This window comes from Carlito syrichta, unplaced genomic scaffold (assembly GCF_000164805.1).
Source record: "Carlito syrichta isolate Samal-C Ts95f unplaced genomic scaffold, Tarsius_syrichta-2.0.1 Scaffold113587, whole genome shotgun sequence".
In the NCBI taxonomy this organism is placed as follows: Eukaryota; Metazoa; Chordata; class Mammalia; order Primates; family Tarsiidae; genus Carlito; species Carlito syrichta.
The window spans coordinates 241,542-266,535 of NW_007057683.1; the positions used below are offsets into that span (position 1 = coordinate 241,542).

At 37.2% G+C, this 24,994-nt stretch overlaps 1 protein-coding gene across 5 annotated transcripts in view; it reads left to right on the plus strand.

Moving 5' to 3' along the window:
* The window catches only part of SLC4A7 (solute carrier family 4 member 7), an 87,683-nt gene that overhangs the window by 22,576 nt on the left and 40,113 nt on the right, over nucleotides 1-24,994 (plus strand). For 2 of the 5 annotated variants that reach the window (XM_008071818.2, XM_008071814.2), the window contains exons 5-10: nucleotides 720-880; nucleotides 3,210-3,398; nucleotides 12,479-12,594; nucleotides 14,581-14,738; nucleotides 16,024-16,111; nucleotides 18,245-18,391. In XM_008071818.2, the coding sequence (XP_008070009.1) occupies nucleotides 720-880; nucleotides 3,210-3,398; nucleotides 12,479-12,594; nucleotides 14,581-14,738; nucleotides 16,024-16,111; nucleotides 18,245-18,391 (859 nt within the window). Of the gene's footprint in view, nucleotides 1-719; nucleotides 881-3,209; nucleotides 3,399-6,546; nucleotides 6,916-12,478; nucleotides 12,595-13,767; nucleotides 13,828-14,580; nucleotides 14,739-16,023; nucleotides 16,112-18,244; nucleotides 18,392-24,994 lie in introns of all 5 variants that reach the window. The other 3 variants (XM_008071789.1, XM_008071805.1, XM_008071798.2) reach the window with 3 other exon arrangements.

Here is a 24,994-nt window from a genome sequence, read left to right on the forward strand (position 1 = left end):
TGCCCAGGCGGGTCTCGAACCCGCGGACCTCAGGCAATTCACTCACCTCAGCCTCCCAAAAGCGCGGGATTACAGGCTGAGCCACCGAGCCCAGCAATAATTCTTTTTTTTGAGTCAGAGTTTCACTGTGTCGCCCAGGCTGGAGTGCAGTGGCACTATCACTGCCACGCAGCCTCAACCTGTTGGGCTCAAGCAATTCTTCCGCCTCAGCTTTCTAATTTTTTAATTTATTGTAGAGATGAGGTCTTGCCAAGTTGCTCATACTGGTCTCCAACCCTTGGGCTCTTGTAGTCTTCTAGACTCAGCCTCCCAAAGCTGGGATTAAAGGCACTAGGCCAAATAATTCTTTGTACCTTAATGTAATAGAAATGAATTATATTATTATAGACTTAATAAGTCGCTAATTACACTAATTCAGAAAAGCACAATCTTGCATATTATGAGAAGGAGGAGTAGAAGTGGAAGCTATAGGAAGTTCCATCGTTGGTTTTTGTGGGTTTATTACTGTGGTAGCCAGAGGAGGAGGAATTCAAAGGAAACCTGTGACTGTAGATGCTGTGCCATTAGCCCAATGTACGAACATGTGTCTGTGATCAAAGTTTGTTTGGTGGCAGTTTTCTTTGTACTTTTTAAAAATAACAAGTTTATGCTTATCACATTAAGACACACAAATGGAATCTTTATTATTTATAAAATATTTTTATATGTTGTGCATTCAGATGGCTGAAATTTGAAGAGGATGTTGAAGATGGCGGTGACCGATGGAGTAAACCCTATGTGGCAACTCTCTCTTTGCACAGTCTTTTTGAACTAAGGAGTTGCATCCTAAATGGAACAGTCATGCTGGATATGAGAGCAAGCACTCTAGATGAAATAGCAGGTTATAGTAAACAGACTTTAAAAAAATATTTAAGGTGTACTAAAATTAGAGATAATTCTAAATAAAGGAAGTGGATTTTCAGACATTCACAGAACTGAATGTTGAGCTTCTGTGCAGGGCAGTATGAGAAACAGACACATAAATAAGACTTTTTGTCTCTTCTAAGTTTGGAGACCAGAGAGTTAAATTAGACAGACATGATTGAAGTATCAGGAAGTGGGTGAGTAGTGCCGTAAGCAAATATGGAGTCTGTTTTCTGGAAATTCAGAAAAAAGAGTTTTTGTTCCCTTGTTTTTTGGACCAGGGATGTAGGGAAGATCCATAAAAGCCATTAATTGTATAAGTTATTAATAGAATTTGAGTACATGGGAACAAGGAGCAGGTGGCATAAGAGTAAGAAAGTATTTTAAGGAGGAGGAAGAGTAAAGCAAAAGTTGAGAAGCATAGACAGGTGTGAATCTCAGACAAGTTAGTTCCATGTGAGTACACAGGTCTCTGCAAAAGTAGTAGAGGAGATATGTTGGGAAAACAAGTTAGAGAAAGATTGCGACTACCTTTGAATTATTGGGTTAAGAAGTTAGATTATCTTTGGTGGGCCTTTTGATCTTGATGATTTTTAAGTTCAGGAATAGTGTGATTTGGGGTATGCTTCAGGGAGATCATTCTGGTGACAGAATGTAGGGTGACTTTGGATTAGGAAGAGGTAAGAAGTAGGTGGGCCAGTTATTCTCTTGGAATAGTCTAAGCAAGACATGATGATGATGTGAGTTCTGGTGAGTATAGTGATGAAAGCAAAGGAGAGAGATTTGAAAAAAATGTGGAGGCAGAAAGTGGGAACAGGCAGCTGTTATATAGATTTTAGCCACTAGCTAAAATTGCTAAAAACGAAAATCAAATTCAGTGGAGGTACATGTTATACTATAACTATCATTGTAGATTGTTCCCATGGAGAAAGCAAAAATCTGTAGTGTTTGATCTCTAAGAGAACCATACACTTATTAGAATTTCTTAGATTAGAAATGCTTGAATTATACCTGATTGCTAGATTTTACTATGTGCTGCGGATATTTAAATAGTCAACAAGGTCCTTACTTTCTTGTCTTACACAAATGACTAAAAAATTGAGTTAAAGTTAGGAATAATATTGCTTTTGGACATAAGAATCTTAGACTTTGGTTTTGCAGTTATCATGTAATACTATGTAATCCTTTAGTAAACATTGTATAGTCCAGTGTTCACTTATTTGGTAAATTGTAGCTGTTGTGTTAATGTTAGTTTACCTGTTAGGTTGGTCTCTCCGGTTTTTTTTTCTTTTGAGTTGGGTTTCACTTTGCTTCCTAGGCTGGAGTGCAGTAGCATAGTTACCTTCACTGCAGCCTCAACCTACTAGGCTTAGGTGATCCTTTTTGCCTCAGCCTTCTGAGTAGGTAGGACTACAGATGCACACTATCATGCTCAGCTAATTTTTTTTTTTTTTAAAAGAGGCAGTATCTCGCTATGTTGCCCAGGCTAATTTCCAACTCTTGGACTCGAGCAATTCTCTTGCCTCAGCCTACCAAGTGCTGGAATTATAGGCATGAGTCACTGTGCCCGGTTATGGTCTCTTAAAATTTTTTTAAGAGCAATCCTAACAGCTTTGAAAATTTGACTCGTCTTCCAAGTTAGTGACACTGTTTAAAAACATTTAATCATATTTTATGTGCTGAAAATAGTCTGGTCACCCAATAATGTGTAAAATGGCATTGTCATCAGTTTCCCATTCCCCACACTTCTCTCACAGCCTGATTTATTCCTCTTCCTAGAACTTATTACCTCATGTATTTTGCCTGTTTATTTATTTGTTGGTTTTTCTGCCTCTTGAAGATAGCAGAAACTTCCTCTGTTTTGTTAACTGCTATATTCCTAACAGTGGGCATTCAGTAAGTAGCAATTGAATGAGTGGGTACAGATGTTCATCTACTAGAACAGTTTTGGGGGAAAATATGAAGTGAGGCAATAAAATACATCTTAGGAAGCCAACATTCCTGAATATTCAGCTTAGTAGTATTTCTTGTATCCATACAGGAAAGCACTTTCACTATTAGCATATAACTGTACTTCTTTATAAATAATGGTATCTGTTAAAATAGAATAGTTTGTTCATTTCTGTTGGATGGTCAGTGTTCATATTTATCTTTTATGCATTGGCTATTTAATATTAAAAACAATGCTTTCTAGAGCTGTGTAAGGTTTTAATTTTTGTTTATGAGGTTTCACTTAATAGTTTATTTCTACATTATAGTTATTTAAGTACTTATCTAGTAACACCTTAATTTTTTCCTTTGAATAGATATGGTATTAGACAATATGATAGCCTCCGGCCAATTGGATGAGTCTATACGAGAGAATGTCAGAGAAGCTCTTCTGAAGAGACATCATCATCAGAATGAGAAAAGATTCACCAGTCGGATTCCCCTTGTTCGATCTTTTGCAGATATAGGCAAGAAACATTCTGACCCTCACTTGCTTGAAAGGAATGGTGAGATAAGTTGTAGCATCCAATTTTTGCTAACACTTCTACTGTAACAGCACTTCAGTATGTTACAATTAACATTTGGGAATATTTAGACAGTCATTATACCCAACCCTGAATTACTTCTCCTTCTTGCCTTTTTGTTGTTTCTGTTCAAGGTTTTTTGTTATATCATTGATTAAAGCATAAATTATGATCTATCATTATAGTTTAATCTTTTTAAAATTCTAAACTTAGGTTTGAACCTTTTCATTGGACTTTTTTCCTGATAATTTTTTTGTCTTAGTGTACTTCATTTGCTTGAATATATTTATTTGTGTTTTTGAGTTGACTTGCTGACTCTTTGTTTATACAATTTGTGAAAGGTTCTTAATATTTCTGTGTTACAGTAAGGGTAAGCTAGTTGATGTCTTTCTATCCATTGAGAATGGCTCATAATAGGGTCTGCGTATTCCAATTCCAGATTTCTACTTGTTCATAGACGAGTGGTAGGTTGTGTGAGATATAGGAAGACAGTGTTTTTGTAGCCATTTTCCTCTGTCAATGTCTTCAGGCTGGCACACTTGGATGTTTCCTTCTTTTTTTTTTGAGTTGGAGCCTCACTCTGTCACCCACGCTGAAGTGCAGTGGCATGCTCATGGCCACCGCAGCCTCTACCTGCAGGGTTCAGGTGATCTTTCCACTTCAGCCTTCCAAGTAGTTGAAACTACAGGCGCACACTGCCACACCCAGCTAATTTTTTTATTTATGGTAGAGACAAGGTCTCTTTCCCAGGCTGGTCTCAAACCCCTGGGTTCAAACAGCCCTCTCTCCTCCGAAACTGATGGGATTATAGGTGTGAGCCACTGTGCCCGGTTTGGAGGCTTTCCTTTTCTTGTTTCCTTCTGTCTAAAGCCGAGGAATACATCACTAGGGTTGAGAACTCTGATGACAATGCATTTGGAAAACCCAAGTGCAACGGATTGGAGTAACTTATGGAGGGTCACTGTCACCTTTAGCAGTTACCTCTAACTGTTACTATTACCCAAGTAGTATGAGGGCCACAGTGACGTGAGTAGAGTGAGGGACACAGTGTCGCTTTCTTTTTTATCCCTGAAATAACAGTATGGCTTTTAAGTGTTCTCCCAAGAAACAACCATAGATGATAGGGTTTAATACATCTAAAGATGACAATAATTATTTTTTGGAGCTCAGTGTGAGATACTTAATTTGATCACTTGGCCACTACCTTTTTAATCTGTTTAAAATTATGCCTTGGTGTATTTAAGGAATCTTAAGAATAAAAGGACATCTCTTTTGGCCTGAAGTTTAATTTAAAAGCAAGTCCTGCATGACACATTTTACCTTTTTTTCCATCTTTTATTTATTGCGTAGTCTCTACATTGGTGAAATGAGTTCATTTATCCAAAGGGAACCTATTAAATCCTATTCCTCATATGTAGTGGTCCTGATTATTCTCCAGCTGTTATTGGGTCATTATAAGCTAATGTCTGTTTTCTTTTAAATGCCATTTATTTATTTACTCATTTTTCAAGTTGGTGGTCTCACTCTGTTGCCCAGGCTAGAGTGCAGTGGCATGATCATGGCTCATAGTCTCAACTTCCTGGGTTCCGGTGATCCTTCTGACTCAGCCTTTCGAGTAGCTGGGACTACAGGTGTGTGCCACCATGATTGGTTCATTTTTTTTTTTTTTTTTTTTTTGAGGTGGTGCCGTACTCTGTTACCCAGGCTGGAAAGCAGTGGCAGGTTCATGGCCGCCACGGCCTTGACCTGCTGGGTTCAGGTGATCCTTCCACCTCAGTCTTCCAACTAGCTGGAATTACAGGTGTGCACTGCTAGATCCAGCTAATTTTATGATTTATTGTAGAGACAGGTCTCTCCAGCCTAGTCTCAAACCCCTCTGCTCAGGCAGTCCTCTTGCCTTCGCCTTCTGAAGTGCTGAAATTACAGGCATGAGCCACCATGCTCAGCTTAATTTTGATTATTATTTTTTTTTTTGTAGATGAGGTCTCTCTATATTGCCCAGGCTGGTCTCAAACTCCTGGGCTCAAGCAGTCCTCCTGCATCAGCCTCCTAAGGTGTTGATACTGCAGGCGTGGGCCACTGCATCCAGCCTAAATTCCATTTTATTATGCTTTTTTGCTACAGTTTAGCAGTTTTTCTGCATGTAGTTTATTTCTTTTAACTAAATAGTGTTTTTAAATGAAATTTTTTTTTAATGTTTCTGGAATCACTTGAGCATGTAACTTTGATTACTTAGGTCATGTGGAATTGATTATTATATTTCTCATGTTTTTCATAAAGAATGCTATTCTTTTTTATTTTTCAAATTTTTTTATTTGAGTCAGTGTCTCACTCTATGACCCAGGCTGAAGTGCAGTTGCACGTTTATGGCCACCCCAGTGTCGACCTGCTGGGCTCTGGCGATCCTTCTGCCTCAGTCTTCCAAGTAACTGGAACTACAAGGGCTCGCTACCATGCTCGGCTAATTTTTTGATTTGTTGTAGAGTTAAGGTCTCTCCATGTTGCCCAAGACCGGTCATGAACCCGCGGGCTCAGTCGTTCCTGTACCTTGGCCCCCCAAAGTGCTGGGATTACATACTTGAGCCACTGCGCCCAGCTGTTATAAATATTTAATATCAATTTTAAGTTAGAAATTATTAGGTACAGTTAACGTGGACTCTTTCTGTGAGAGGTAATTGGTTGTAGCTGTTTGGTAAAATGTAGGGAAACTACCCTAAATACAAGCTGTCAGTGCTGGCAATTTTTGTGTCTTAGATTATTTTTGTATTATATATTTTCCTTTACTGTTTCTTATTTAAGCAGCAGCTTTGTATTGATATTGTACTTTCTTAAGCCACCACACTGTTGGCCACTCTAAATTCTAACTGGGTATTACCCTCTACCATCTGTCATTAACATGGTTTTGTTTTCTTTTGTTTGGGGTTATGCCTTGCAGGGAACTAATTGCAGTTTTAAGCAACTTTTCAAGTTTCCAACATTTAAAAACCTGATTGACATGCTAACCCTGACAGCATGAACTTGAAATGTGGGGCCTTGAAAGCTTGCAGTTTACAGTGTGAATTGATTTTTGTGTCTCTGTTTGCCTTCTGCAGTAAACTTCATCATTTTTCATGTATTTGTTTTGTCTCAGGGGAAGGCCTTTCAGCCTCCCGTCACTCTTTGCGAACAGGTCTGTCTGCCTCAAACCTTTCATTGAGAGGAGAATCGCCTTTATCGCTTCTTCTCAGTCATCTTCTTCCTTCTTCAAGAGCTGGAACCCCTGCTGGCTCGAGGTGTACAACCCCAGTACCCACCCCTCAAAACAGTCCTCCTTCCAGCCCTAGCATCAGTCGCCTGACCTCCAGAAGTTCCCAGCAGAATCAGCTTCAGGCCCCAGAACTACTGGTTTCACCTGCCAGTGATGATATTCCCACAGTAGTAATTCATCCGCCTGAGGAAGACTTAGAAGCAATGAAAGGCCAGGAGCAGAAGAATGAGGAAAATGTTGACTTAACTCCAGGCAACTATCCACAATCCCCCCTGTGTGGTGCTTTCTGCCTCTGGACCACTTGCACTTGGAATGCCTTTCAGCACATAGCTTTAGCAGCATATGTAGATTATGCTTCTCATTTATTTTGACTTCTGCATGTTTTTTTTTCTTTATAGTATATTGTAGAAAAGCATAGAACTATTAAAACTTTAAGTTAAAGCAGACTGCACATGATTTAAAAATTTTAAGTGAGATTTTAGAGGTCAACACATTTGAGTGGCACAGAAAAATATAAACTTTAAAAAAAAAAGAATCGCTGTTTTAATTTGCCATGATTTTTTTTTTTAGAATGGTTTTTTCCTTGTGGAGTTCATTCATAAGGTGAATGAACACATGTACATACATTGTAATGAAGTGATGTGCCTTGCATCTATTTGATACTTTTCTCCAGAGAATGTAGTATGGTTTAGCCTTTTTAACCAGAGATAGGATTGGGGTTTTTTTTTTCCCCTCATTTTACCCTTGAGAAGATTGAAGTTCTCGCATGACTGGCTGCCTGGAATCATTATTTCAAGACTAGTATTTATACTTGAAAATAGACTATAGTTATTCTTGAAAGTTCACCTTGAAATTTTTAGGACCAGAGTTCCTGTAGTTGTAGCTAGAGCATATTTTGTTTGTGAATTAGAAAAAGATATTTCTTAGTGGATAAAAGGTTTCTAACTCATATTCTTTCAGATATACAAACTGTGGTCATTTGGTTCTCCTTTATAGGTACATTTATACACATATATTTTTTCACTTAAGTCATATAAGTATGTTAAGTGACTATTTTTTACTCCTGTTTTAGCTAAGTCTCAATGTGACAGATACTCATGCTAACTAGTTTGAATCATGTAAGTGTTACCACATTTCTCCAAAATACTGATAATATCTAATACTTCAGTGTTGGTTTAGTTGTTAAACTTACTGATTAAGTATGTATTCAAATTTGTTTAAGTTAGGTGGGTATACCCATTTTCAGAAACTTAGCTAAGTTCCCAACAGAGTCAGCTTCTTAGAAACATTAGTTAGTTAGTTGGGTCACACTAGTAAGCCTTAATTCCCTGACTACAAATCCATGTGTTCCTATCATGTGATGATCCTCTCTGTTGGCTTTATCCAAACACACCAGTTATCTTTAATCAAAGCTCATGGTAGCTGCAATAAAGAATATACGTTTAGAAGTATAAATGGAAGTTTTGTGGTTAAATTATTGTAGCATTAGTTATCATAGTAGTTATAGCCACTGTTGTTTTATAGTTTGTCCTGGACCCAGTGAGAGGTGCTTTTCTGTCTTTTTTTTCTATCTTTTTTTTTTTAAAGCATCAACTGTTAACCATTGTGCTTTTCTCATTTTAAAACAATTTGATGTGGTTGGTGTTATTCCTGTTTTACAGGAATTAAGACAAGACTTGGAGATGTTAAGATCATACTGTAAAAGACCTGAGCAGGGATTTGAGCTCAGGTCTACGTACAGCAAAATATATAGTAGACTATTTCGTTGTGAATTTTATTAGTTCATGAAAAAGATAAAATTTAAGAATGAGATAACAAGCCGAGCTCAGTGGCTCAGCCTGTAATCCCAACACTTTGGGCGGCTGAGGTGAGTGGATTGCCTGAGCCCACAGGTTTGAGACCTGCCTGGGCAACTTGGCAAGACCTTATCTCTACACTAAATCAAAAATTAGCCAGGCGTGGTAGCGCGCACCTGTAGTTCCAGCTACTTGGAAAGCTGAGGCGGAAGGATCGCCAGAGCCCAGCAGGTCGAGGCTGCGGTGGCCAGGAGCAGCCACTGCACTCCAGTCTGGGTGACAGAGTGAGACTCCAACTCAAAAAAAAAAAGAATGAGATAACTGAATATAAAGGAGAAAAAAAATGCTAGAAATAATTTAAAAGAACTAACAAGATTTATTATTTTTTCTTGAACAAAATGATTTTAAGGTTACTTTCTTCCATTTGTTTTTACCTATATTATATCAGTCTGCAACACTGAAGATTTCTTATATTGCCAGCTACCATGTTACAAATACTAAGGAACTATACATTTACATAGGAAGGAAGGGACAGATAGGTTCACACTAGTTTGTTAGACTTGTTAAGGTGATATAAATAGTAATTAACTGAGAATTAAGGAACATATTTTTTTCCCCATGAGTTTTTTTGTGATGAGATTTATCAGCCTTTCTGAAGAGCAGGAATTAGAGTGGAGGGAAGAGAAGGAATTTTTTTTTTTTGAATTGGAGTCTCACTCTGTTGCCCAGACTGAAGTGCAGTGACCACTCCCGGCCACCGCAGCCTCGACCTGCTGGGCTCCGGCGATCCTTCCACCTCAGCCTTCCGAGTAGCCGGAATTATAGGTGTGCGCTACCACGCCCGGCTGATTTTTTGATTTATTGTAGAGATGAGGTCTCGCCTGCCCAGGCGGGTCTCGAACCCGCGGGCTCAGGCAATCCACTCACCTCAGCCTCCCAAAGGCGCGGGATTACAGGCTGAGCCACCAAGCCCGGCTGAGAAGGAATTTTTAAAGACAAGAAAAAGCTCATAATTACTATTACAGAAGACATCTCTAGAAAGTATTTACTGAGGGAAAAAAATAGGTTCAGCTATACATTATTCCCTTTGTTGCTTCAAGCACCTGGAAACTCTGGTGGGGTTTCCTTGAAGTCTGATATTATCTTAGAGGAGGAAGATAGTCTCAGCACAATTTTGGAAAGACTAATGCCATAGATTTTCATGTCATAGAATTATTAATGCATACCCATTATAAAAAAGAAAGTGGTATTTCACAATAGTGTTTGGAGGATAATTCTGTGTAAAAGAGGTGAACTCATTTTTAATATTTGTTTCTCAGCCTTGGCACTATGGACATTTTGGACTGGATAATTCTTTGCTGGATAGTTGGGTAGGTGGGGCACTTCTGTGCTTTATAGGATGTTTGGCAGCATTCTTGGCCTCTGCCCACTAGCTACCGATAGCACCTTGCAGTTGTGGCAACCGAATAGGTCTCCAGACATTGCCATGTGTTTCTTGGTGGAGGAACCACTGTTTTAATTCTACTTCAGCTTTTAGTGACAGAAGACTCAAATGTCTTTGATATACCTTTCTCTAGTTAGATCTGCTACTTAAGAAAAAAATCTAAGTGCAAAATAATAGATTTACCAGAGTATGATTTTTAGACTTCTTATGTACATACTCATAACTTTTTTCTTTTTCTTTCTTTTTTTTTTAAAGTAGGATTTATTGAGAGGACAGAAAAGCTCCCACAGTGTGAGGGAACCCGAAGGGGTTGCCCTATTTTTTCTTTTTCTTAAAGCAAAGTAATATAGTCTATCTGTGCTAAAAATAGAGAGCTTTATTTTTTGTTTATCTACTCATTTAATTCTGAGTGCCAGGAATTTATTATAGGAGCAGGAAGAAAACAGCTTTAACTTGCCTGAGGTTGGGAAGGACTACACAAAGACAGTGATGGTGCTAAACTCTAGGATGCACCCGGCATGCCAATTTTGGAAATGGGACAGATTCAAAATGATCAGATTAGCCAGGTGACTTCAGGTCATTCCTTCTAGCTTTGTCAGTATTGAGTTCTACATCATTTTTTCTGTCCACTGCTACCATATTCTTTTCCCCATAGCCTTCTCCTTATTCCACTCTTCTCCCTCAATAGCTGGGACTCTTCTGGAAAACTGTGTATTGTGTATCCTTTTGATTATGCATCCACAGGTTGAATACATTTAGCTGTTGGAAGTGTGTAATGCTCAGTTGCAGTTGCCACCACGGCTTAATGGTATTTTTGATTTTCATGTGTGGAAGTAGTTGGAAGACACTAAAAAATACTGCTTAGCTTTTTTCTCTCTTGGGCAAAGAAGGGACTTCTTTTCTGGAAGTTTAGGGACAAAGGTCAGAAAAGAGGGATCTTAGTAACTTTTCCATGCTAAGCTAACATTGTGAAAGATGAGTTAAGACTTAGCAAATAGTTTTTATTTCAGAATTGTTTTTGTTTTTTTCTGGCTACCATTTCCCTTCTGCCATAAGTGACAGCATCCTGAGGTTTTTACTAGATGCGCTATCTTTTTTAATCAGCAGAACCATGAGCCTTTATTTCAGAATTGTTAAACTTTTCCAGAGAATGAGCATATGGCTAAATAGATTGCAAATTAAGGTGTTTGGGTCACTCTGGCATCCTAGTTTAGGTATTTAACAGAGAAGTAAGTATCACAGCCATCTTCTATCAGTTGAGTTTAAGCAATAAGCCCAAATGGTTTAGCTTCAATATACTGTTAGGTATAGTGTGTTCTGTTCTGAAGAAATGAAAACTTCTTTGGCTGTATCAAGTCTATCTGATGTGCTTAAAATCCTGGAGCTTGATTACCAATATGAATTTCAAAGTTTGTAGAATCTGACCACAAAACATGTTAGCTGAATTTCCATGGGCCACTAGATTGCTGTGAACAGCACACCTAAAACTAAAAGTAAAGTCTATTATATTTGAGTACCTTTTACCCCTACAATATTCAGTGTTTATAGGTGTTATGAGTCGGACTAATAATTATTGGACTAGAGAACCTTTGATTTTTTGAAAAAAATAAGATGTATTTAATAGTATAAATCTGTGTAATAAACTTGAATTTTAAAGCTTTGAGATTTAAACATTTTGCGGAATTAGAGTTCATAGTGTTAATAATTGGCCATATAATAATGAATGTTTTTATTAAGGTTATTTTGTTGTTGTGAAATTGTTGTTGAATATCACTTGAAATGAATATATTTGTGCTAGAATGTATATCTATTATTCGTGATCCAAACAACTGTCATTTCTAATCCAAGCTATTTTTATGGGTTTGTCTGGATTGTAGGGGTTAAGTGAGTTTTTTACTTCAAGTCATATAGATTAAAAAGTGGCAGGGAATGCATATTTGAACACAGATTTTGATTATAAAACACTCTTTGCACTTATGTTGTAAAAAATGTGCATACTATATTTAAGTTACATTTCTTAGAAATAATTACAGCAGGGATTATAGGCATAAATACTATCAAAGAAAAATCAAATATTTTGAGGAACCCTATGATCACGGAAGATTGTTAATTCAACCTATACTTAATTGTTTCTGAGTTACACTTAGGGTTTGTCAGACAATTTATATCTTTGTTGGTGCAAGCGTGCCAAGTGTAGTTAGGCATCATGAAGCTCTATGCAATTCATGTGTATATGATATATTGAATGTGTATTCTCTAAATACTTGTAATGGTGATCAGACTCAGGTCTTCCATCTTTTGTGGTTCTACACCAACACACTTGTTTTTCTTTTCGCAAAAGGCCACCATTTTCATAAATTTCATTTGTATTATTTTACATATTAAAATGTGTGACTTTGTTATTGCTTAAAATGTTATTCTAGTTTTTGCTGGTATGTTACTAACACCTGGCACTTTTTTTTTTTAACCTTGCACATTTGCTTTTATAATAAACCATCACTTTCAGGATATGAGCAGAGTCAGGCTACAAAATGAATTTTCTCCTTACTAATTTGGAATTTGTCTTTTATCACAGGTATTTTGGCCTCTCCACAGTCTGCTCCTGGAAACTTGGACAATAGTAAAGGTGGAGAAATTAAAGGTAATGGAAGTGGAGGAAGCAGAGAAAATAGTACTGTTGACTTCAGCAAGGTAATTCTGTCATCAACTATATATTTTCATAATTATTCTTATTGGGAAAATACGTAGCAATTTGTGACTTTATTTTAACATTAGTTATAGTAATTTTTTAGTTGAGTAGTGCTTACAAATCTGCATGTGATGCCTGTGATATGTTAATTTATGGTAAGAAATTGTGAGAAGGGTTATTACAGTTAACCTTTGAGTAATTGAATAACTTTACTTGTTTACTACTTTTAGAAATTCTGAAAAAGAATGTGCGAATAATACAGTATTTCCATCCGTGTCTACCTGTAGATATGACAATTTAATACCTTTTGAACTACAGTCATTTGTTCTGGAGCTGCCACCACTAGAAAGGTTAATTCTGGGAATGATGTTATAGCACTAGCCATTCAGCCTTTCCTGGGCTGTAATGAGATCGCAGAATTACTATGTTATGGTGTCAGTACTTTGTGGAATGCCACTGGAAAACATATCAGTGCTTCCCTATGGGTAGCCATAGATAAAGACATGGATTAAAAGAAAGAAAAACAAAAATATCTCAACTATGATTTTTTTATGTTGATAAATGAGTATTTAGTCGAAATAAGTTAAAAAATTATTTAAAAAGAACAGGGAAAAACTTAACTGCATTAAAGTTCAAATTACAAACTTCTTATATGAATAAGGGATTTCTTGTAGCCATTGTCATTTTAAATACTATTTGCTGAAGAATTTTTCTCATGATACTTTAATTTTGCATTCAGTGTAAGACTGTTAAATGTGATTATGTCAAGCAAGATTTTGTTTTCTTAAGCCTTTTATTGTATGATGCAAAGTCTACAAGTCACATTTTATAGAAAAGTAGTTTAAATGACTTGCGTTATCGTTTTTGCTGAGCTTCATTCTTTAAAATTACAGAAATTCTTATATTGGGGCATTGGCTATACAGAAAGGCTATAGTACTTCTAATTTTTCTATTTTAACATGATCATATTTTACTGGTGCTCATATATCAGATAGTGCAAAGTGTTCAGTAACTAAGTTGAAATTTATACCATTAAATGAATAAATTAATATAATTTACATGATAAATCTCCTCTAGACATGGCAGTTGCCGTTTATTTTTGTTCCTCTGTCACAGTTTTACTTTTTTTTACTTGGCCTCTCCTTGTGTACACCTCCTTGTCTGCTGTCGTGCAGGAGTCTGCCTCCTGGCACTGTAGTTGTGGCACACTGGGTGTGGGACTCAAGAGGCCCGCCGTAAGTGCTGGTTTTACTGTTATTAGATAGCCCTGTAAGTGGTTGTTTAGTGACTTGTGTGGAACTGCATATAAATGAAGAGCTTCACATACTTGGTATCATGTTTGTAACCTTTTCCTTGTAATTATACACAGAACACTGAATTTCACTATTATAGCATTATTATATGTCCATGCCAATAAGGGCTGTTGGTTTTAGTTTTAAATAAACATGATTTTTTTCCCCAACTTAATGAAAATACTGGAGAATGCCCAGAGTTGTTTATTTTTTCTTTGAAGGGGGATTTTAAAAGAATATATATATAAAATGAAAGGGAGCTAATTCATTTCTAAGATTAAATTATAGAAAATCATGAAAAGAATATTTTTAGCACTGTGTATAATTTCATGAATCGTTGTTAGTTTTGTGAACTATACATTTGTCCTTACTAGCTTTTAATGAATAGTGAACATTTTTCTTGTTTGTTTGATAATTGAAGTAGTTGTTTAAATTTGTTGTTGATTACTCTGAAGTAGTAAAGATTGTGACAGGTAAAAACAGTAGTATTGATAAAAATGTGTTCTGCTTGCTTTTTTGTAATTGTCTACCCCATTCTTTATATTTGTGAAAATGTTGGCATTTTACATAGTCCTTAGATCTCAAGTTTTGATTAGCGAGTAGTAGTCTTAAAAAAGCCTTTTCCCCCATTTCCATCTACATAGTGTTATAAATACCATGCAAATTTTATTTTTATTATTATTTACTTGTCAATAGGTTGACATGAATTTCATGAGAAAAATTCCCACGGGAGCCGAGGCATCCAACGTTCTTGTGGGGGAAGTGGACTTTCTGGAAAGGCCAATAATTGCGTTTGTGAGACTGGCTCCCGCCGTCCTCCTCACGGGGTTGACTGAGGTCCCTGTTCCTACCAGGTAAAGGTATAATTCCAAATGACAGTATTTCGGCATATTCGAGATCTGAACATTTTAATCTGCGGAACCAGTGAGCATGTTGTTTTATATAATAAGAGCTCATTTTAATTGTTCATTCGACCATTGTGCCAAATTCTTTGAATATTAAAGGAGTTGTTTTTATTTCCTTTCTTTATTTTTTACTTAGAACTTAAAAATAAAAGAAATATCATCCTCTTGAGAACTATTTTGCATTTGTGTCTTCATGAGAAGTTTGGTATTTTAGGAACTTTGGTTTCAAAAACAACTTATCATTTTACACGTATTCTCTTGTGTCCTGTCCAGGCAGTGGAGTCAGAGAATGTAACTGAGTCTTTTCTCTGCTGCTTATTTTTTGTGGGAGTGGGAACAAGTCTGACTTGAATTTTCTAAGTTTCATTTGAAAGATGAGGATAATCCCTCACAGAGTTGATTAAATGTAATAATACTACCTTTGAATTAGGCATACTGCTTCTTTTTTTCTGGTCTGACCAAGATTTTCTATTCAGTATACATTATAAGTAAAAATTAAATTTGGGGGAATATCCATAATAATAGTTAGCAAGTTGTGTTAAAAAGAGTAGTTTGCTGCTCTTGATGGAAGAAACTTAATTGTAAATGAGAATAATTATTTAAAAATTTCGATTATTTTGTATAATATATATAAATGAATATGAATAATTAATAGGCGTTTTATAGAAATGTACTTTATTTTTGTTATTATTTTTTGAGACGGAGTCTCACTGTTGAGTCTCACTGAGAGTGCAGTGGCACGCTCATGGTTACCACAACCTCAACCCACTGGGCTCAGGCAGTCCTTTCACCTCAGCCTTCCAAGTAACTGCGACCACAAATTAGCTGGGAGTGGTAGCACGTGCCTGTAATCCCAGCTACTTGGAAGGTTGAGGTGGAAGGATTGCCTGAGTCCAGCAGGTAGAGACTGTCGTAGCCATGACTGTGCATTCCAGCCTGGCCCACAGAGCAAGATTCTGACTTAAAGAAAAGGAAGATGGGAACTTTTTATGTAAAACATCTAGTTGCTGTTTTATCCTAAGGAAGATGTGCAGTGATAATTTGGTGGAATGACTTTTTTAGTTTTGTGATATGCTTAAGTCTGATTGCAGTTGTCGTTTTCGGGGATTAATGTGGGAAAATGAAAAAGGGATCTGAGAGTTGTTTCTGTGTTTACATTTCTTTTTAATCATTGCCTGGACTTGTGTATATATGTTGTTCATTTTACAATCTGTGTATTTGAATGTTTCCTTAGGTTTTTGTTTCTGTTATTGGGTCCAGCAGGCAAGGCACCACAGTATCATGAAATTGGAAGATCAATAGCCACTCTTATGACTGATGAGGTAAGTAAAACACTAAAATCGCTTTGAGGTAGACACTGGTTATGATGCATATAATATATGTTAAGTTATATGTTATATATTATTAAAGTTCTTTGTTAAGTCCTTTCTCTCATTGTGAAGCTTAAAAATTATCCTTGCTGTCTGTACTATTTTATGTTGTGTTCACTCCTCAACTCTTTGCTTTGGTAAGGTTCTTTTTTTTTTTTTTGGGTTGGAGTCTCACTCTGTTGCCAAGGCTGGAGTCCAGTGGTATACTCATGGCCGGTATACTCATGGCCATCGCAGCCCTGACCTGCTGGGCTTAGGTGATCCTTCCGCCTCAGCCTTCCAAGTAACTGGAACGACAGGCATGTGCCACCCTGCCTGTCTAATTTTTCTTGATTTATTGTAGAGATGAGATCTCACCAAATTGTCCAGGCTGGTCTTGAACCCATGGGCTCAGGCAGTCTGCTCACCTTGGCCTCCCAAAGTGCTGGGATTATAGGCGTGAGCCACCACTCCCAGCCTGGTAAGGTCTTTAAGGTCTTTTTATTGAGATTGGTCGGTACTTTTAATCTTCTGTTTTTGTTTTAAAAATTTGAAATCATCAACCACCTTCTTGAAATTTTTTCCATCATAGACTTCAGAATATGCTTCTTTTGGTTTTCCTTAATACTTTTTTTTTCTAAATTTCTGTCTCCCATTTGGGACCTGATCTTTGACTGTGGCCTACATATTGTGTGATCAGGACTTTTGTTTTTCTTTGGAAGAGAGATTTGTATCACATTCTTGCTCGTCATCTCTGTCATGTGTCCTTAGGGCATTCGAAATGCCACATATCTGAACCTGACCTCATTTCTGTTTCAGACTGTTTACCTTCAGTGTGTCTTGCATTGTATCTGTCATATCCTTTCCAGCACCACTGTCATTTCTCTGGCTTAGACTCTCTTATTTTTTTCTTTTTTCTTGAAGTTTTTTTTTTTTGAATCTGAGTGTCACTCTGTCGTCCAGGCTGTATGATCACAGCTCACCATAACCTCAACCTCCTGGGCGATCCTTTCGCCCCAGCTTCCTGAGTAGCTCAGCCTCCCCAGTGGCATGAGCCACCACATTCAGCCTCTTAGATTTTCTTTATCAGTTCAAGTAGCCTTTATGGGTCTTCGTTTTACAAGCTTTCCCACCACACTGCCAGTAAAATACAAATTTGAATATGTATCGTTTCCTTGCTCCAAAGTATCAGTGACTTATTATATGTTTCGTTTTAATTTAAACTCTTTACCATTGTCTTAATAGGTCCTTCTTGAGTTATCCTTTGCTTACTTCTCAAAGCTTACATGCTAATGCTGCTAACCCCTCCTCTCCTGCTTTGCTCTGGCCATATTAGCTTCCTTTTTGTTCCTCAGATTTGTTATGCTCATTTCCGAGGACACTTACCGGATTTTTGTAGACATTTACAGTTGCTAGTCTTGCTGTACTTTTCTGCTGCTCTCACCCCACCCTACCCGACCCTTTGCATGGGTTTGTTCCTCATTTTGTTCAGAGTTTTCTTAAGAATTATCTTCTCTAAGACACCTTTCCTGGCCACTTTGTTCTTTCTCATCAGATTTGTTTTTTGTATCTTCCGATATTGTTATCAGAGCATTTATCATTGCCTACAGTTGAATATTCATTTAATTACTCGGTCACTGTCTTTTCCCCCAGAAAAAGTGTTCTTGCGTACAGCGACCTTGCCTTACCTGTTTCCATGCATTAGCCACAGTGCTTAGAACTGTGTCTAGCAAATAGTTAACTGGTAAATAATTTGTTATTAATTAAATTATTTAAGTAAAACTGTTTTCTTATCCATGATTATTTTCTTAGGATAAATGACGTTTGGATGTCATAGAAGTTAATGACATGCCACAGTATTTTCTGATGAATTACAGAGTATTTCCCATGCAAAATTGTCTTTGTAAAAAATTGTCCCGTCTTAACACATCACTGTTTTCTTTCATTGTTTATTACTGTCAATTCATCTGATAATACTGAGTGTTACCTAGAATAAAAGTTTAGTTGACTATTGTGAACATATTTATGGTCTCCAAAGTAGATTTACTATGTGTAGAATTTTCTTTCAACTTAAAAATTTTTTTACTCGTTATGTTTTTTCTTTAGGTTTTCCATGATGTAGCTTATAAAGCAAAAGACAGAAATGACCTCTTATCTGGAATCGATGAATTTTTAGATCAAGTTACTGTCCTACCTCCAGGAGAGTGGGATCCTTCTATTCGCATAGAGCCACCAAAAAGTGTTCCTTCTCAGGTAAGAATCTGGATTCTGAGCTATTCTTCTTGAGTTACCTTTTTAAAGTTAAAAGTCATTTGAATAGGTTGTATCATTTGACGATTCGTAAATCAAGACTATGTCAAGAGGTGTATCCTAAGAAGTTGTACTCCCAGCTTCTCCCTGTTACCTTCTTAACCCTGTACCCACCTCCTATGGGTGACCGACCGTTTGTTGTGGTTTTTGTTTATCCTTGGCAGTTTTTATTCAGTACATGGAAATGTGAAAATGTAGTATAGTCTCGTACCAAATGTTAACATATTATACATACTGTTCTGCACCTTGCTTTTTTCATATAGCAGTATATCCTGGAAATCTGATCATAAATCATGACAACGTTCCTTACTCTTTATTTCACAGCTGTGCTGTATTCCACTTATTTTATTTCTGGGCTCTGGTATTTTCAGTCTTCTGCTATTACAAACCATGCCATGGTCCTCATATGGCATTTTTGTCTTGTACAGCTATGTCTAGAATTAATCCCAAAAGTTGAATTGGTTGACTCAGTGGGGAATTAATTTATAATTTTGGGAGCTATTACTAGAATTACTCTATCAGCTTGACTTATTTAGGACTTCCACAGTTATGCATGAGAGTACCTATTTCCTTATATCCTGCTAGTATAGTGTGTTGCCAAACTGTTGTGTATTTGCACATTTGATAGCTATCTTGATTTTGCTATTTGAAACTATTTTAATGGGGTTTTAATTTGCATTTTTGTAATTAGCATGAATATTCTTAATTATCTTTTGTGCATTGCCCCTACAACCTTTTTTTTTTTGAGTTGGAGTCTCACTCGGTCGCCCAGACTGGAGTGCAGTGGCCGCTCCCGGCCACCGCAGCCTCGACCTGCTGGGCTCCGGCAATCCTTCCACCTCAGCCTTCCAAGTAGCCGGAATTACAGGCATGTGCCACCACGCCCGGCTGATTTTTTTTGATTTATTGTAGAGATGAGGTCTCGCTGCCCAGGCGGGTCTCAAACCCTCGGGCTCAGGCAATCCACTCACCTCAGCCTCCCAAAGGCGCGGGATTACAGGCTGAGCCACCGAGCCTGGCTAAACCTTTTTTTTTAAAACATTTAAATTGTTTATCAATCCTTTGTAGTTTGTCATAGTGTATATTCCGTGAGTATACATCTAACTTTATCTTTTTTCCAAATTGCTGCCTGGTTGTCCCAGCTCATTAAAAAGCTAAGCATTGCTCCCTTTGACTCATTAACTAAATTTCCATCTGTATTCAGGTCTGTGTCTGGAATTTGTTTTATTTTCCATTGGTTTGTCTATTCATGGACCAATTCCACACTCTAATTTTTGAGACTTTTTGGTATATTTTAGTGTCTGGTAGATCTGGACTTGTTCTTATTCCTTTTCACTCTTGTATTTTTCTTATTCCTTTTCACTCTTGTATTTCTGAGTTTTCTTGACTGTCTTTTCATATTTATTTTTCTATGTAAGCTTTAAAATCATCTATTTCCATAAGTTAAACCCGATGGTTTTAAAAAAGTTGTGATGACAATTACATTTCTCAAATAAACTGAGGGTTAATTGACATCTTCATGACATTGAATCTTTCTTTTCAAGAAAGTGGTATATCTTTCCCCAGTTGGTTTTCTGTTTCAAGTCGATTTTTGTATCCTTAAGGAATTTTATCAAAATTTCCTTATCTATAATTTATATGCTTTTGATGAGTGTATTCATGATTTTTGTATCTTCATCTGTTTGTCACTTTTATATGTATATGAAGACTGTTATTTTATATACATGTATATATACACATAATTGACCCTTGAACAATACAAGTTTAATTGAGTGGGTTCAATTATGTGTGCATTTTTTCCAATAAATACATTGCAGTGTTTTTTGGAGATTTGTGATAATTTGAAAAATTTCACATATAAGCCACTCAACCTAGAAATATTGAAAAACTAATATAGAGTTAACTTTATCATGAATGCATAAAATATATGTAGGTACTAGTCTATTTATCATCTACAACCATAAAATATACACATCTACTACAGAAAAGCTGAAATTTATCCAAGCTTATGCACACAAGCACAGACCATACATTGTACCAATTGTAGTGTAGATATGTGTCAAAAAGGCAAAGATGTAATTTTAAATCATAATTGCTTAAAATTAACTGGAATGTGTACTGTACTACTGTAATAATTGCGTAGTGACCTCCTGTTGCTGTTGTGATGAGCTCAAGTGTTGCAGGTTTCTGCTTAGAATGCTGGGTGATGCTCATCATCTCCATGTGAGCAGTTTGTCTCTCCAGTAAATTGCATTTTACAGTGAAAAGTGATCTCACAGTTCTCCAGTGTCTTTCATCATGTTTAGTCCAGTACTGTAAACTTTCAGTGACACCACAGGACCCGTACGAGCTCCCACTAGTGATGCTGGAAGTGCTCCCAAGAAACAGAGAAAAGTCATACCTTACGATAAAAAGCTGAATTGCTTAGTATGTACTGTAGATTGAGGTCTGTAATTGCTTGCTATTTCAAGATGGATGAATCACCTGTAAAGACCATTATAAAAAAACAAAGGGATGTTTGTGAAGCTGTCGTTGCAGCTATGCCACAAGGCGTGAAACCTTGTACTTTTTTCTAAAATACCTTTTTAACTCATAATGAAAATGTAGCTTTTTTGTGGGTGCAGGATTGCTATAAGAAAAGCATACCTGTAGGCCCTAATATGATTTGAGAAAAAAATAAAGACATTTTATGACAACTTAAAGCAAAAGGAAGGTGAAAGATCTAAAACTGGGAATTCAGTGCCAGCAAAGGATTATTTGGTGACTTTAGAAGGAGGGTTGACTTCTAAAATGACTCATGCCTGTGATCCCAGCCCTTTGGGAGGCCTAAGCAGGAGGACTGCTTGAGCCCGTGAGTTTGAGACCAACCTAGTCAACACACAGAGACCTTGTCTCTACAAAAAGTAAAAATGTTAGCTGGGTATGGTAGCATACACCTGTAGTCTCAGTTACTTAGAGACTGAGTTGGAAGGATTGCTTGAGCCCAGGAGATCAGGGCTGCCATGAGTGTGCCACTGCACTCCAGCCTGGGTGACAGAGTGAGACTTCCACTTCAAAAAAAAGAAAGAAAAAATCATTAAGGAGAAGGGATAGCTTCTTGAATAGTTTTTAATGGCATGTCTTTCCCCAGTTGATTTTCCAGATGAAAGTGCTATAAAGGACATTCTAAAATTTGTGTCCAGGTCTCCCTCTGTTGCCTAGACTGGAGTGCAGTCTCACAATCATGGCTCATCACAGCCTTGACCTCTGGGGCCCAGGCAGTCCTTCTGCCTCAGCCTCCTGAAAGTAGTGGGGACCACAAGCACATGTCACCATGTCTGGCTTGTTTGCTTGCTTATTTATTTATTTGTTTAGTGACAAGGTCTTGCTATGTTGCCTAGGCTGGTCTTGGAACTTAGGAGCTCAAGGAGTCCTCCCACCTTGGTCTCCAAAGTGCTGGGCTTCCTGGCGTGAGCCACTGTACCTAGCCCAAGTCCAAAGGATATTATTAGTAAGGAGGAAGCAAGTACCAGAATTTAAGGCAGGAGGGGATAGGCTAACTTTATTGTTTTTTTGCAAAGGCAGTTAGGATTACCCTTGTCATAAAGTTGCCAATCCTTGGGCCTTGATGACAAAAGGTAAATACCAGCTTCCAGTCATTTGGTTGTACGTACAATAGGAAGGCCTGGATGAGAATAGTTTTTCTGAATTGGTTTTATCAATGCTTTGTTCTTGAAGTCAGAAAGTGTATCCTACCAGTAAGGGATTGCCTTTTAAACTTCTTTACTATTGGCCAATGCCCTTGGTCACCTGAAACCTCGTGAGTTCATCACTGAAGGTATAAAAGCAGTCTGCTTGTCTCCAGTTATGGTGTCTCTAAATCAGGGGGTTACAGACCTTTAAGGCTCATTACACAGGATGCTCTATGAAAAGAATTGTCGATGCTGTGGAAGAGAACCATGTCTGGAAGGATGATACTATTGAAGATGCTATCATTGTTATAGGAAAAGTCAGGAAAGCCATCAAGCCTGAGACAGTAAATCCTGCTTGGTGAAAACCGTATCCTGAGTCACTGTAGGAAATCATGAAAGAGATTGTGGATATGGCAGAAAGGGGGTAGAGTGAAGGACTTTGAGATCTGGATCTGAGCGAAATTCATGAGCTAAGATGTCAGCACACCAGAGGAATTAATAGAAGACGAGTTGATAGAGATGAGTACTTCTTAAACAATACTAGACAGTAAAGAAGAAGACCTAGAAGAAGCAGTGCTAAAAACCAAGTGGGCATTGATGATCTGGCAGATGGGTTCCGGTTTTTCAAGACTGCTTTTGACTTCTTTTGCAACATGGATCTTTCTGTGATATGTACGGGCACTGAAGCTAAAGCAAACGAGGATTGATAATCTTATAGAAACACTTTTAGAGAAATCAGAAGCCAAAAAGACAGAAATTGCTGTGTATTTCTATCATACACAGAATGTGCCTGCCTCTCCATTCTTGCCTCTGCCTCCCCTTGTTCCTCCTCCACCTCTGCCTTCTCTGCAACAGCAAGACCAAATCTTGTTCCTCCACGTATTAAACATGAAGATGATGAGGATGAAGACCTTATGTTGCTATACTTCTACTTAATGAAGAGTAGATGTATTTTGTCTCTTGATTTTCTTAATAGCATTGTATTTTCTTTGCTTACTTTATTGTAAAAACGTAGATAATGCATAACCATAGAAAATGTGTTAATTGACTTATTAATAAGACTTCTAGGCCAGGCTCAGTGACCCAACCTGTAATCCCAGCACTTTGGTAGGCCGAGGCGAGTGGATTGCCTGACCCCGTGGGTTCGAGACCCACCTGGGCAACTTGATGAGTCCTCATCTCTACAGTAAATAAAAACTTAGCAGGGCATGGTAGCGTGCACCTGTAGTTCCAGCTACTTGGAAGGCTGAGGCATAAGGATCGCTGGAGCCCAGGAGATTGATGCTGGGGTGGACGTGAGCCTGCCACTGCACTTGCAGCCTGGGCGATGGAGTAAGACTCTAACTCAAAAAAAAGACTCTATTAGTAGTTAAGTTTTGGGGAAGTCAAAAGTTATACATAGATTTTTGATTGTGTGGGGGATTGGCACCCCCAACTCCCTCATTGCTCAAGTGTCAACTGTGTATTTTTTATTCTGCTACCTTTAATTGTACTGACTAAAATCCCTAGTACAGTGTTAAGTAGGATGGGCTTTAAATAGGCATTTCTTATTTCTGACCGTTATCAGTATTTCTAAGTGTCTCTAGTATTTCTCCCATTAAGTAAGATAATTACATTGGGCCTAAAATATACATTTTATCATTTTAAGGACATACTATAATATCTGTTACTGAAATTTTTAATATAAATGAATGTTGAATTTTATCACGTCTTTTGAACATCTCTTGTGATGGTTATATGAATTTTATACATCAGTTATTATGGTAAATCTTATTACTAAATATCTCAGTATGAAATGCTCTTGCATTCCTGAAGTCAACCTGGTTATTTGAACTTTATATGCTAGTGGTCTATGCTTTTATTTGTTCGCATCACTTTTATAGGTAGTTTGGTCCTTAGATATTTGTGCCATCTTCATGTTTTGATATCATCAGTATACTTATTTAAAAAAAACCAAATGTATAGGTTTCCTTTTTCTGTGTTATTAATTAAACAGTTTAAATGGTATGAAATGTTTTGCTTTTAAAAGCCTAGGAGAATTCTTTTGTAAAGTTTTTTTTTTTTAGCTTGATTCTTTTTGTCATATGGTAGACTTGAAAAATTTGCTTATTTCTTCTTTGGAAATTGGCTTGTATGAGCTTTCTATTTTTTCTGGGGTCAGTTTTGGTAAATTATATGTTCCTAGGAAGTTACATATTTCCCTCTTTTTCTTCAGTTTTTCTGATGGTTTAAAAACCTTTATCTAGGTTTTAAATTTCCATAAAGTCATATAATGCATGTGTATGTATATATAATTTGCTCAGTTTGTGATAGAAACTATTGCCTCCTTGTCATTATTTTGTGTATTAACTAGTGGTCTGTATTTTTTAAACAGCAACCTTGAAAATTTGTTCTTTTTAAAAAAAAAAATGTGTTTTATTCTTTTTTAGTTTCTTCTTTTAGCTGTTTTATTTCATTTCTTTCACTTTCCTTCAGGAAAGATTTTTGTTTTTGTATTTTCTGAGTTGTATATTTAATTCATTATTTTCTACTTCAATCTTTTAAAACATAATTAATTGGGTAATTTTCTTGGATGTTCCTTTAGCTAGATCTCATAGATTAATATGTATCTTTCCCATTATTTTTGCTGTTTTGTTTTCACTTTTCTCTTTACGATATGTAAGTTTTTTTTTTGTTTTTTTTTTGGAGTTGGAGTCTCACTCTGTTGCCCAGACTGGAGTGCAGTGGCCGCTCCCGGCCACCGCAGCCTCAACCTGCTGGGCTCCGGCGATCCTTCCTCCTCAGCCTTCCAAGTAGCCGGAATTACAGGCATGCGCTACCACGCCCGGCTGATTTTTTGATTTATTGTAGAGATGAGGTCTCGCTGCCCAGGCGG